Consider the following 14,661-nt stretch of genomic DNA (forward strand, 5'->3'; position numbering starts at 1 on the left):
GATATGCTACTTAAAAAACACTATTCCCAGGGGTAAAATATTGTTGATTAGTGACCACAACTTAATGGTCTTTACAATTTTATCTCTACAGTATACACAGCTATTTAGTCCAAAAAAAAGTTTAATCAATACATATTTTCATGTTTCCTCTTGTAAACAAAGATTATAGAAGTGTCTTTTAAGCATAGTTATCAGAACCTGTGAGTAGTCTTGTTCAAAAACTGCGTCAGTTCATCATTATATTCTCCCACAATAACATGGGTGACATCTTCATTGAGTTGATTAAATCGAACACCACCACCACAGTTAATAAGCCTTCTCATTTTATCTAACTTCCTGCCACTGAAGCCACAGAGATAAATCTGCAAGGAGAAAGAAAAGAACAGGGTAAGATATTTTTGGTTGAAGCAGTTGTATTTTGATACCATTCATTACCCAATCAAAGAAACATACAAACACAAGCTTTAGCTTATGAAAAATTGCAAAAAAACAAAGGAATTATTCCATCCTCAATGCTCATCCTTGTGACTTTGTCTTGCACAACTCAACATCCCAGGAAATGCCAAGAAAATATTTTCCATTAAATAAAGTTGCCAATACTGCTTCACTTCTTGTCGAACTCCAATTTGAAGAGACTTTTTCCAGTACCCCAAATACATTATAAACAGTCTAGTTTGGTTTATCTTGAAATAGATTATATCTGTGTGCCGGGAGTGGGATTACATTTTACTGTAGCAATAACTACAGGAGACCTAGACTAGCTGCATCCAAATGATAACTGGTCATTTCAGAATTGTACATTGTTAAAACTTACTCGACATCCATCTAATAAATCATCAGGGGCTTGAAAAGAACTGATATCCAAATTTTCCAGATCATCAGGAGGAGGATCCAGCCTGCTGTTCATAGCAGAGATGCATGCAGTTTCATTAATACCATTCAAACTGATATTGGAAATGTGGCTGACATCTGAAAGGGTACAACCTTTAAACAAAGTTAAAATAAAAAAAAGAAGAAAATAAGTTAGTCTCTCCCACTGCTTAACCAAACAGGACGTATGATTGTCAAATATGATTTTGCGATGCTAATAAGGAAGACAAAACCTGAAAACCACAATAATGCATAGTCTAGCCTCTGTTAAAATGTAGGGTTTCATTACACCAAAATTCAGTATGCTCTCACCATTAGCAATGGCGTTTACACAGAACTCATGTTCCTCTTTCTCTAGAAGAACTGTCAGCCTTAAAATGTGGGAGAACAGTTTCTGAAAACTTATTCTGCTCAATAAGCTTTGTGGCCATCTACTAAATGAGATGCATTTACATTTGATATGAACACAGTCTGCTCTTGGTTGTTGCCCTCCAATGCTCCTAAGCAGACCAAAAATATCTATATCTATATATAAAAAAAAATTTGGGCCCTGACCCTGGAAACACACACACACTTAACTTCAAGAATGTGAATAAACTCATGTACTTAAATTTAAGCATGTGTTTTCAGGATCAGGGCCTCATTACCAAAATTTTAATGCAGTTAGAGTTGGTAGCAGCCCACTCAACTGAAACATTTCCTTTCCCTTAACTGAAATTTCATCAACTCACTCAGTATACTGAGATGTCTTACTTACTGTCAGGTTTGCTGGCTTGGCAAGTAGGAGTTGATGTACTGGGTGTGGTATTTTGCTTTTGTACAGACTCGGTCTTATACATTGCCTCATCCTGGCAGTAGCCATTCTCAATACTGTTAAAAAACCACTGGATGGACACACACTGCACATTCCATTTTTTGGCACATTCGTATTTCTGGCCTTTATATAAAGACAAATCACAATCAATAAAAGGCTAATGCTCCAAAAGTGAGAATTCTGAAAGAATGACCACATATTGCAAAATCAAGAAAGTGAAAACAAAAACTGCATTTGGAGGTGGTAATTACCAATACATTCTCAAATACCAAGGGGCTCTTCCAAGTGGCAGTTTACATTAAATTCACTAAAGCTGATCAGTGTAATTTGGTTCCTCTGACAGCACTATTGCCTAAGATTATTTGTTGATAATAAACAAGCTATTCTAATTTGCTTTAAAAGCAGTGTTAGGTATGCTAGTGCAAGCACACAAGCCAAATAATCCTGTTTTTATCTGTTAGGTTTTCTGTTTTGAAAACTGCCATGAGATCTTAAACTTCCATCTGAACCGCAACAAGAAATTGGCAGGAGGAACTACTAGATGTCAGATACAGATGAACAGCAATACTACTAAACAATAATCATACTAAGCAATATTAATGATTAATATAATTACGTCTTGCAGGATGCTATAAAAATATCACTTTTATAGCTCATCTGTACTTCACTGCAGTGCTAACATTAGACATTAGTCCAAAGTTCTGCTATGGAATTTGAACTCATGACTTTACGGCCTGAAAACTATGTGTTTTTATAATATATTATATATAAAAGCAAATGCATACTTTTATTCACATACTTAAAATGGAAAGCAACTGTTAGTTAGCAAAAAAGTCATCTTGTGATCATGTTATCAAGGGGATATATTTCACAGTGTGATACCAAAGTTGCAAAACATCAAAACATCAAAGGTTAAAACTTTTGCAACCTTTTAACCAATATAATTGTATTGTGTATGGAAAATTAAAATATATGGTGGCTGAGCTACCAACAATGTTAATCTCATCTACAATGAGCTGTTTATAACTGTCCTAAATTTTTTTTAAAAAAATCAAACGGGGCAGTCAGCATTAGCACATTCTGTCACATTGCAATCAGATTTTATAGTTTTACTTGACTCACAAATTCCAGACTGACATGTTTTGGAAGTGTCTATACAAGTGTTTATACTGGTTTCATCATTCTGGTATCTGAGCACTCGAGCATTCAGAACCAGTGATGAAAATGCCTCACATTGTTCTGCAGAGCTGACAGTCCCACTGAAGGAGCTATGCCAAGCTCTTTGTCAGAGACAGAATTGCCATAACAAGATTTTGGGGCTTTGAGAGAGGAAAAAGAGAAATCACAAAATAATTGCCTGGGAAAAGTAGGGAGGAAATTTAAAAATTCAGTCCAGTGTCTCAAACAAAATTACAAAGAACAAAGTAGTGCTTTAATTTTATTTTAGTAAGTGGAAATTAAGAAATTTTAGTGGGAAAATTTTATCTTCAAGTTTGTTTGTTTATTTGTAATCCAATTAATATCATAATTAAAATTCTTAAGTCTCCTGATTTCACCAAAATTTAGTTTAGATGCTATTTTTTCTTTTCTGTAACTCTCTCCCCTTCCCTCCTCTGATAGTGTTTGGGTCTCTGCTTGGGTGTCCCTTTGTTCTCCTTTCCACCTTCCCTTAAGAACACTCCGTATCAGTCTTCTTGCATATAATATTTATCATAACAGCACTGGCAATAACAACAGCATAATGAAACAGATACAGATCTAGACTCTGATTCTCCAAACACTTATGCACAAGCTTAGCTTTACGCTAAGTTGTCCCTTCAAACTTAAATTGATTAAAGTATATCTACCTTTTGGCTCTTGAACAATGAGATGGGTGCACTCATTCATCTTGAGCTGCCCTGTGTATTGACCACCATGCTCAGTAGTGAGACGCTGGACCTCCTTCCTGTCCACACTACTTAAGCCAGTTACACAGATTGTACAGCCACGAAATAAAGGACATATGAAGTCTTCCATGCTTATATCTGTGTATCTAATCATACTGAAGGGGGGAAAGAAGAAAGAAAATAAGACAGATCTTTTCCCAACACAACTCCAAAGGAATAAATATAGTCTAGAACCAGTACACGATTTAATATTTCCTAATACAAAAAGTGGTTCTTTTACCCTTGCTGCGACTTCTCCCACAATGCTTTTACCCAAGTGGGAAGCAATATGGGTTTCTTCAGAGCAGCAGCCACTAAATATTTCTTGCTGCCAACTTCTCCAGCTATAAGATGAGTTACTGATGCATTGAGATCTCTGTACACACGGCCACCCATCATCTGTACATACTTATGAACTTCTTCCTAAAGAGGAAAAAAAAAAGGCAAATAAAGTAGTCAAACAACAAAATGTATATCTTAATATCGCTTACATTTTTTTAAAAATATTACTCCATGTCCTGTGATTTCTCCTGGAACTTAACTTTATGGCAGCTTTAAAACAGAAAAATATATTTTGCTTACATAGAAATGAACAATTTTGAAGGAATCCCTTTAAAAATGGTAAAATAGTGAATACTAGGGGATTGCGCCCTCCAGAACACATTTACAATCCAGATTAAATAAGAAAAAATGCCTGTGTTCTGTTTACTACCCAGGAATCCACATCACATACTATTACTAGACAGAAACAGTCACTTAAGAAAAAATGTCATATTTTTATTCAGAATAAATTTATAAATAGTTTGTAAGGGGTTAACAAATGAGTAATAGATGCCATAAGCATGATATATACATGAGTACCATGTGTTATACATGGCTATAAGTTAGGGCTGTCAACCGATTAAAAAATTAATTGCAATTAATCGTGATTTAAAAAGTTAATCCCACTTAATCGTATTGTTAAACAATAGAATACCGTTTATTTAAATTTTTTGGATGTTTTCTACATTTTCAAATATATTGATTTCAATTACAACACAGAATACAAAGTGTACAGTACTCACTTTATATTAATTTTTATTACAAATATTTGCGCTGTAAAAAACAAATCGTATTTTTCAATTCACGTAATATGGGTACTGTAGTGCAATCTCTTTATCATAAAAACAGGTTCTAGAGTGGTAGCTGTGCTAGTCTGTATCAGCAAAAACAAGAAGTCCTTGTGGCACCTTAAAGACTAACAAATTTATTTGGGTATAAGCTTTGTGACTAAAACCACTTCATCAGATCCATGGAAAGCAAATACAGTAAGAATATATATATATATATATATATATTTCAGCACATGAAAAGATGGGAGTTGCTTTAGTAAGTGGGGGGTCAGTGACTAACGAAGCCAATTCAAACGATGTGGAAGTGGCCTATTCTCAACAGTTAACAAGAAGGTGTGAGTATCAGAAGGAAAATTACTTTTTGTAGTGACCTAGCCACTCCTAGTCTTTATTTAGGACTAAGTTGATGGTGTCCAGTTTGCAATTTAATTCCAGTTCTGCAGTTTCTCGTTGAAGTCCATTTTTGAAGTTTTTCTGTTGAAGAATTGCCACTTTTAAGTCTATTACTGAGTGTCCAGGAAGAATGAAGTGCCCTCCTACTGGTTTTGAATGTTACAATCCTTGATGTCTGATTAATATATTCTTTGTATGTGGCAGAGGGGCATTGCTGGCACCATGGTAGATGTGCAGGTGAACAAGCCCTTGATGGTGTGGCTAATGTGGCTAGGTCCTATGATGGTGTCCTTTGAATAGATATGTGGACAGAGTTGGCAAAGGGGTTTCTTGCAGGGACTGGTTCCTGGGTAGGTGTTTTTGCTGTGTGGTGTGTAGTTGCTGGTGAGTATTTGCTTCATGAAAGTTGAACTTACAAACATAGAATTATGTACAAAGAAACCTGCACTCAAAAATAAAACAATGTAAAACTTTAGAGCTTACAAGTCCACTCAGTTCTACTTCAGCCAATCGCTCAGACAAACAAGTTTGGTTAAAATTTGCAGGCAATAAAGCTTCCCACTTCTTGTTCACAATGTCACCTGAAAGTGAGAACAGGCATTCACATGGCACTGTTGTAGCCAGCGTCAAAAGGTATTTACATGCCAGATATGCTAAACATTCCTATGCTCCTTCATGCTTCGGCCACCATTCCAGAGGACATGCTTCCATGCTGATAATGCTCATTAAAAAAAATAATGCATTAATTAAATTTGTGACTGAATTCCTTGGGGGAGAATTGTATGTATCCTGTTCTGTTTTACCCACATTTTGCCATATATTTCATGTTATAGCAGTCTCAGAGGATGACCCAGCACATGTTCATTTTAAGAACACTTTCACTGCAGATTTGACAAAACATAAAGAAGGTACCAATGTGAGATTTCTAAAAATAGCTACAGCACTCGACCCAAGGTTTAAGAATCTGAACTGCCGTCCAAAATCTGAGAGGGACGAGGTGTGGTGCATGCTTTCAGAAGTCTTAAAAGAGCAACACTCAGATGCGGAATCTACAGAACTCAAACCACCAAAAAAGAAAATCAACCTTCTGTTAACTCACATGATGAAAATGAACATGTGTTGGTCCGCTCTGTTTGGATCGTTATCGAGCATGGACACGTGTCCTGTGGAATAGTGGCTGAGGCATGAAGGGACATATAAATCTTTAGTGCATCTGGCACGTAAATATCTTGCAATGCCGGCTATAACCGTGCCATGTGAACACCTGTTATCTCTTTCAGGTGACATTGTAAACAAGAACTGGGCAGCTTTATCTCCTGCAAATTTTAACCAAACTTGTTTGTCTGAGCAATTGGCTGAAGTAGGACTGAGTGGACTTGTAGGCTCTACATCAGAGGTCCACAACGCAGTGCCTGCGGGGGCCATGGCTCCCACTGGGGCATCCATGTGCGCCCACCTACTGGCCACCAGACAAGCAGTCCCTAAAATGCAACCGAGAAGTGGAAATGTCAAGAAGCGCTACCGCCGAAATCCCACCGAATTTCGGTAGCATTTCAGCAGCAAAGCCGCCTGATGACTCTCCTTCACGGCAGCATTTCAGCAGCTGCTTGTCCAGCGGCCACAGTCCTCAGCATCTAGTCGTCTGGTGCCTGCTCCATGGAAAAGGTTGGGGACCACTGCTCTACATTTTACATTGTTTTCTTTTTGAGTGCAGTTATGTAACCAAAAAAAAAAAAAAGTACATTTGTAAGTTATATTTTCATGATAGAGATTGCACTACAATACTTGTATGAGATGAATTGAAAAATACTATTTCTTTTGTTTATCATATTTACAGTGCAAATATTTGTAATACAAAATAATAATATAAAGTGAGCACTGTACACTTAGTATTCTATGTTGTAACAGAAATCAATATATTTGAAAATGTAGAAAAACATCCAAAAATATTAAATAAATTTCAACTGGTGTTCTATTGTTTAAAAGTGCAATTCATCGCAACTATTTTTTTTATTATTTGTGATTAATTTTTTTGAGTTAATCACATGAATTAACTGTGAATAATTGACAGTCCTACTATAAGCACATCAGTAGAAGTTATTATAGATCAGTGGTCCCCAACGCGGTGCCCGCGGGCACGCCTGTGTCCTAGCCCCAGTGGAGCATCCACCGAAATGCCACCGAATTTCGGCGGCATTTCAGCGGCGACGCCTCTCGCCACCAACAAGCAGCGTCATCGAGAGGCGTCGCTGTTGAATTTCTGCCGCGACGCCTCTCGATGACGCCGCTTGCCACTGACAAGTGATGTCATCGAGAGGCGCCACCCTCGAAATGCTGCAGAAATTTGGCGGCATTTCAGCGGGTGCTCCACCACCACCACAGTCCTCCGTCTGGCGCCCACCAGACGAAAAGGCTGGGGACTACTGTTATAGATAATTATAAGACACTTATTAACCTAGACTCTAATTGATTAACTAGCTATTCAAACATCTATTCATAATTTATTAAGCCTTTATAAATGGAACCTTAATATGAAGTGTGATCAAAATGTTCAATATTTAACAGAAATTCAGAGTAGCCTAAGTATTAAATCTTTAATTACTTTATAGTTTGAGATAAACAGGAACACATTATATAGTCTGTGACATCTTAACTGCAGAGAACTAGCCAGAAAATCCATCTACATCTCAAGTCAGTTCATGAATGCTATAAACTATTCAACAGTTTCCTATGCGCCCCGCCCACCAACAACCAATGAAGTATTTTTTTTCTACATACAACTTGCTTAACACAGATCTGAGGTTCCTGCTGATCTCCTTGATAATGTCATTCTTTAAACACAGTAGTCAACTGAGAGAAAGTTAAATGCATCCAAACACTCCAAGTAAAACTCCAGATGTTTTCTTAGTCTAGAAGATTAGAATGGGAACTTTAACTCATTCAAAGCGACAAAAATTATTCAGATGGAAACATATCATCATCATCATTTAAAAAATAACTCTTTCTATATATATTTAAATTGTATTCCTGACTTAAGTTTTCAGTAAGTGAAAAATGCATTTACAGAGGCTTAACCAATAAATCTTGTTAATGTTGTATCTGGAAGTAAACTTCACAAAAATCTAGCTGAACAATTATTCTTCCATTATATATTGTAATGTATTACCCTAGTTTCTTTTTCAAGACTAGTACAGGATATTGTTATATCAGCCATGGCCATATTATGAACAGGATATTCGGCTCTCGGGACACATCGCTGGTGCTGCATACAAAATATGACTACCTGTGGTCCAACGATTCTACAGCCAAGCTGCAACAAAGATCAAAGAGGATTAATATGGAAGGAAGGGTAACACTTTTCTCACAAAATTACCAAAAAAACAAAACAAAAAACAAAACAAAACAAAAAAACACCCATCTTGGGGAACATCCTACATCCCATTCCAGTAACACGAAGTAGTTGGAACTGACCAACCGATTGGCTGGGGACTGCTCAAACAGAGAAATCCTCACATGGAATAGAGTTGGCCCCAGCATAGGTAACAGAGGCAATGTCTGGAGCACCACTGAGCTCTGGCTATCCTATCCTTTGCTACTGTAACATCTCAGAGATCACTGCAACCATGACATTTTCCCAGGCTGCTCTATGACATGGAGAAACAAAAAAGGTGGCCACAGATTCTGCAGAAGCAGAGGCAATTGAGACTGAAGGATTGAATACCTTGTCTTGTCTTCCCTTTCATGCTATTCCTACCCTTTGCAATTTCCCCACTGAAACTCTGTTTAACAGCATACCGTATTTACACATATTCACTGTGTACATTACAAGCCAGTATAAAGAATTCAGAAAGAGAAAATGTGTAGGAACATGTATATGAGCATTCCTTAAAAAGGAATAGGACACTTGACAGTAATCTAGTGGGTAGCAAACCTTTTTGAGATGACTAAAGACAATGCCACCAAAAGGGTCACAGATGTAAAGGGATTTGTCATTCTCTTTTATATTGAGCGCTGGCACTTCTTCAAGGATCTGGAGATATTCTTCTGACTGAAATTCTTTTATGGACTGCAAGAAAACATGAAACAACAACATACTTAAATTTCTTTCCCTCTGTTAGACAATTCTTTTAAATGAATCCTATGGCAACGGCAAAAGCATATCCAGTTGAAATTACTTATAGCAAAATTACTATACAAGAATCGATTTGTAGTGAAGTTGAACAAAAATACCAAATTATTTCAATCCACAGAAATGTACAGTGTACAAATTTTCACCTATTGGACCTAATCTGTGTTGATAGCCTTCTAACTCCCAATGATTTCCCAGAGGAGAAAAGACTTGACACCCTCTTCAATGAAGCTATAGTAGCGTGGATAAGGGACCTGAACCCTCAGGTTTGCAGCTCTCTTTGTTCTGGAACCTGCTGAGGGCCCTCTACAATCACTGTCTGATTGGGATGATCATTCAAATGCTAGTTACCAAGGCACAGCATACCTCTTCGATAAAATAATTCAAACACTGTAGGACAATTTGCCCATTGGGGAGGTCAAGGTTTTTAACTAGGTTATTCAATCTATCTTCAGTTATTTCAAAAAAGACCTCACAATAGTAAGCACTATGCCAGGCAGGATTGGGCCAAAAGTTTTGAGTGCTTCAGCACCTTTCCAGAGGCACACGGCACCTTACAGGATTGGTGCAAAGGGGAAATCGGTTTCACGAAACAATGATTTCACTACATGAATTCTCTACTGTGTTCAGAAGTGAAACTAACCCACTATAATTAGTAAAAATATAACAAATGTATATATAGTAAAAATATATAACAAATAAAATGTTGATCCTTGCTGTAGAAAAAGAGTTAAACAAGGCATCTGTATTATCTAACATTAAATGTCTTCATCTTACAGAAACAATACATTTTATTTAAATATATATGCATTAATAGGCTACAAATAACCATGAAAATAATTAGATGGAAAACTAAATTCAGGAAAAAACAGCTGATAGTGGTACCAAAATGCTTACCTCAAGAGCTTTAAAAAAATATTCAGAGTTTCCAGAAGACTTTATAAATTTAACAAAAAATGGCTCCTTGTCACTTTTCATCCTTTAACTAATGGATGAAAGAAAAATAAGTTTTGACGTTAAGTACTAGTTTTCAGAATAACGATGTTATGTATTCAAGACCTGCATTAATGAGATGTACCTATTTTTCCACATAAATTATTGCTTTTTCTGAATTTCTTGAACAAATGTATCCAAACATTTTGAACAATTCATGCCTTGGAAATGTCAGAGCTTCTAATTTGCTCATATACTGCCTCAATAACTGTACTATGTATAGCAGAGGTGGGCAAACTACGGCCCATGGGCCCATCTTGCCTGGCCCTTGAGCCCCCCAACTGGGGAGGCTAGCTCCACTCCCCCACAGCCTCAGCTTGCCATGCCACCAGCGCTCTGGGCAGCACGGCTGCCAGACATGCTGCTCTGAGTGGCATGGTAAGGGGGCGGGGAGCGCATTGGATAAGGGGTAGAGGGTCCCGGGGGGCAGTCAGGGGACAGGGAACCAGGGCGGTTGGATAGGTGTGGGAGTCTCAGGGGGCCTGTCAGGGGGTGGGGGTGTGGATAGGGGTCAGGGCAGTCAAGGGACAGAGAGCAGAGGGGGTTGGACAAGGTGGGGGGTCCTCCATACAGTTTTGGAATCCTGATGGGGCCCTCAGGCCAAAAAGTTTGCCCACCCTGATGTAAAGGATCAATACATCTCAGAGATCATTCTCTCTGATGCAGAAACGGAGTCGCGGTGGAGACCAGGTATCTCTCGGCTTAGTTCTCTCTCCCTTTACTGCCTGGAGAGTTCGCTGGGGCTACAAGTAACGATACAGGGTAGGCTTAAGCACAACATCCTCCACATCAGCTCTGCTGAGCTCAGGACAGAGAGATAACACAATCCCGGGCTGCACTATCTTTCCCTGGATCTCCTTTACCAGAGGAGTCCCTGATCAGCACGTCACCACTGGGCTTTCCCGCAGGACACCGTGATCGGGCCCTAGGTGCTCAACTTCTTACAGAAGCTTCGTTCACCACAGTACAACGTAAAACATGGATTACGCGCCTCCCCAGGAAACCCCCGGGCTGCACAAGCGAACAAGGAACACCCCGCAGCGTTCCCCAGCGGCTGACAGCCCGACCGGGGGCTGAAACGCGCCCTAACGTTGCTTTCCGAACTGGCTCTCTCCGAAGGAGCCACTCGGCGGGCGGGCACCGCTCCCCGGACGCTCCGGGAGGGGGGGGGGAGGGGCAGCAGAGGGGGAGCGGAGTCCCGGCGCGGTACCTGGGAAGTGGGCAGGGCCCCTGCGAGGCGAGCGCCCCTCCCCGCGCGACACCCTCACGAAAACTCCACAGGGGGGAGAGGGGGCGGTTCACTCGCGTGCGCAACAATCACACGCGCTGCGGCACGTCACGCGCGTCACGATTCTCGCGCCTGCCACGCGCCCCCTTAGATCTGTCATCTCAGACCCTTCCCGCCGCGCTGTGCTGGATCTCGCCGGGAGCCCAGAAGTGTCGGGGCCCCAGGAGAGCGGGAAGGTCATTCCGGGGCGGCTAGAGGGGAGAGTGGGCTCGGGGAAGAGGGAAACTGACGTTGTGGATGATGCGGCTTCTCACCCACTGGAGTGGGCTCGCTCCCGCAAGTACTGCCAGTCCGACCGGTAACCCAACGCGGGCGGGAAGACAGCTAGACACACTGCGCAGGCGCGCCAGAGGATGCTAAGAGGCGCAGGCGCATGCTCATTCCTATCACGTGACCAAGTCCCGCAGGACAGGCGCATCTCTTAAAGGGCAAGCCTCTGCGCCTTTAGCTTCCTCGTATACAGCTGGAGCGCGCGCTTCTTGTCTTCGGCTTGCACGAGGGGTTCTGTGCCGCTAGCTGCCCGTTCTTCTCCCAGCGCTTGCGTCACTAGCTTCTGCCCGCGTGACTGAGCCGCCGGCGGCGCGGCGCCCCCGGATGCCTTCCTGCCACTTCCACGCCTGCTGCAGCCTCGGCTCCCGCGCGCCCTGCTGGGAGTGGGGGCGAGTCGTGGCGCGTGGCTGTAACGGTCGCTGGGCCAGGTGGGGAGCGGTCTCATGGGGCTCGAGGTGTCAGCGCCTGGCTGCTTCCAGTCCCGCAGCAATGGCCGCACCCACTCAAGCCAGCCCGCTGGCGCCCTGCTACAGGAAGGGCAGCAGAAATCGCATCCCTCCAATTTTGCTACCAACAGCTGCCTCCGCCGTGCAAACACGGTCTTTTTTCTACCCGTCAGAACTTGCTACCACCTGGTCGGGTAGCGAATTCAGAGGGAATTTAACAACCGGCAGAGTTTGCTGTTTTTGGCTAATTTGCAGTTGATTTATTTGATTATTGAGGCGCTGTTTCATTTTGTGTGCGAGTACGTATAAAGGGAGGTGAGAGTTGGGTGTGTGGCGGACAGACATGAGCCCAACTTGATACCATAGGGGCCCATTTGATTTATTTTATTTGCCTCCTTGTTTATTTGCGATTGATGTATTTGATTATTGAGGTGTGTTATCTAGTTTTGTGGGTGAGTATGTGTAAAGGGAGGTGAGACTTGAGCACAGACCAGATCCAATCAAAGGGCTACTTTCAATGGTAGCAAATTGTGCCAACTTGGCACTATCTGTCAGACTTTGCTACACATGCACCAGTGGTCCAGGAATAGCAAATTTGGAGGGATAGGGACAACCGACAGAATTTGCTACCTCCTTGCTAATTTGCAAATGATTTATTTGATTATTGAGATGTGCTGTCTAATTTTGTGTGTGGGTACATATAAAGTGAGGTGAGACTTGGGTTAGGGTTATTCTATTCATACAGACACCATTCTAGCATAATCCTAGCTTGGGCTCTATACTAGGGGTATCTAAAGCAATACTTTTTTGATAGTCGAATTAAATGTTAGGGGCTTTCTGCCAGTATATGGTAGGTGAATAAATATTTGACTGGGCTGGTAAATATTCATGCCAATATTATGTACATAGATATTAACTTAAAGGAATATCAAATACACAGTGTATGGGATACACATATTGTAGATCTCTATCTTTCAGACTCTGTACAGAAGAATTTTTTTTAAAAAGACCCCACGACATTCTGCAATTTCATGCACCCTGCCTTTAGTAGGGTTAAATCTGGAAGTATATCAGATGTCTTTTTACAAGGCTGAATTTCTTGCTGAAAAGAGAATGATGAAGAGAACCTGAATCTGGAAATCACCATCATTGCCACCAAGACTTCAGAGTCACATGGTAATTATTGTATTTTAAAACACAATGAAGCAAAAAGTTCAGTGCAGTAAGTGAATGCAGTTGGCTATAAAGCCAACATGTTGGTACATAATGAAGTTCTACTTCACATTTGTTTAATGTTGTTTTTCTCAATGTGATTTCCTAAACAAATTGAAAAAATTAATTCCATCATGTTAAACCACATTGATCCCCAGTTCATCAACAGGGTTCTGATCTTCACTTCTACAGCATAGACCTCAACTCTGCAGTTAGATTAACCAGTAGCAATAGTAGGCTGTTTTCCTCTATAATGTGAACTAGAATGGGATGAGACATACATTCTGTCATTGGGTTTCACCAGTATTTGCTCATAACAGACAAATGGAGAGACAAAGGACTCCTGGATTCAGGCTCTATAGGGGAGTGTTCTCTAGCAGTTATAAACCATTCTGCTCCTAGGCTCTGCAACCCCTTCCCCTTCTGCTCATATCCAAGCCCCATCCTTTGGTTCTTGCCCCCCCCCCCCTTCCCCACTCTACAGCTATAGTGCCTCACCAAACCGCCTCTGCTCCAGTCCACGAGTTTCTGTCCCTTCTGTGCTGCTCCCACACCCTCAGCTTCTACAACCTCCTATTCTGTACACATTTCTCACCTCTCTCCATTCCAGTGTGTTATCTTCTTTGTCCCCACTGCCAGGGCACCAGGAAGGGGAGCAGAGAACAAAGAAAAGGCAGTCTACCTGTTCTCAGTTCCAGTACCTGGCAGATGAGGAGACACCTGAAAGAAACCCGAACCTTGAAATTTTACCAAGCAAATTAGAGATCCTCAGCCCAAGAGCTCACAGAACCCTGTCCCCTGATGTCAGACCAACAAGCTACAGGTCCCAAGTCAGCAAGACTCCTCCTGCCTTGACATCAGACCAGCTACCTAAAAGTTGAACCAGTGGACCCTCACCAAGGCCTATATCTTTAACCCGGTGTAGCAAGCAGTGGCCACTGCGCTAGTAAACTTCACAGAGGTCTGCATGTTGACCTCAGATCTGCATGCTAGAATTGCTGAGCCACAGGTCTCAAAGTCACCATCTGACTCTAGCCAAGCAAGCTAGATGTGGCAAGTCAGTGACCTCACAGAAGCTCATACCTTGACATCAGTCCAGAAAACAAGGCTCTGAGCCAGTAATTATCAGATGTGATAGACCCAGGCCAACTGGGAACAGGAGAGTGGTAGAAGGGAAATATACCAGCCACTGGATAAGCAGTTTTCTGT

The 14,661-nt window shown here is 41.2% G+C and overlaps 1 protein-coding gene across 5 annotated transcripts in view; it reads right to left on the minus strand.

Moving 5' to 3' along the window:
• Nucleotides 1-12,315, minus strand: part of TOPBP1 (DNA topoisomerase II binding protein 1) — a 51,733-nt gene extending 39,418 nt beyond the window's left edge. For 3 of the 5 annotated variants that reach the window (XM_075062513.1, XM_032787000.2, XM_075062514.1), the window contains exons 1-9: nucleotides 11,755-12,315; nucleotides 10,141-10,228; nucleotides 9,046-9,180; nucleotides 8,281-8,424; nucleotides 3,851-4,032; nucleotides 3,532-3,725; nucleotides 1,628-1,807; nucleotides 815-984; nucleotides 199-362 (exon numbers count right to left, since the gene is read on the minus strand). In XM_075062513.1, coding sequence (XP_074918614.1) covers nucleotides 199-362; nucleotides 815-984; nucleotides 1,628-1,807; nucleotides 3,532-3,725; nucleotides 3,851-4,032; nucleotides 8,281-8,424; nucleotides 9,046-9,180; nucleotides 10,141-10,221 — 1,250 coding nt within the window. In that variant the 5' untranslated portion in view covers nucleotides 10,222-10,228; nucleotides 11,755-12,315. Of the gene's footprint in view, nucleotides 1-198; nucleotides 363-814; nucleotides 985-1,627; nucleotides 1,808-3,531; nucleotides 3,726-3,850; nucleotides 4,033-8,280; nucleotides 8,425-9,045; nucleotides 9,181-10,140; nucleotides 10,229-11,446; nucleotides 11,521-11,754 lie in introns of those variants that run through there. The other 2 variants (XM_032786999.2, XM_032787001.2) reach the window with 2 other exon arrangements.
• Between the last annotated feature and the right edge of the window lie 2,346 nt (nucleotides 12,316-14,661).

This window comes from Chelonoidis abingdonii, chromosome 2 (genome assembly GCF_003597395.2).
Source record: "Chelonoidis abingdonii isolate Lonesome George chromosome 2, CheloAbing_2.0, whole genome shotgun sequence".
Taxonomy (NCBI): domain Eukaryota; kingdom Metazoa; phylum Chordata; order Testudines; family Testudinidae; genus Chelonoidis; species Chelonoidis abingdonii.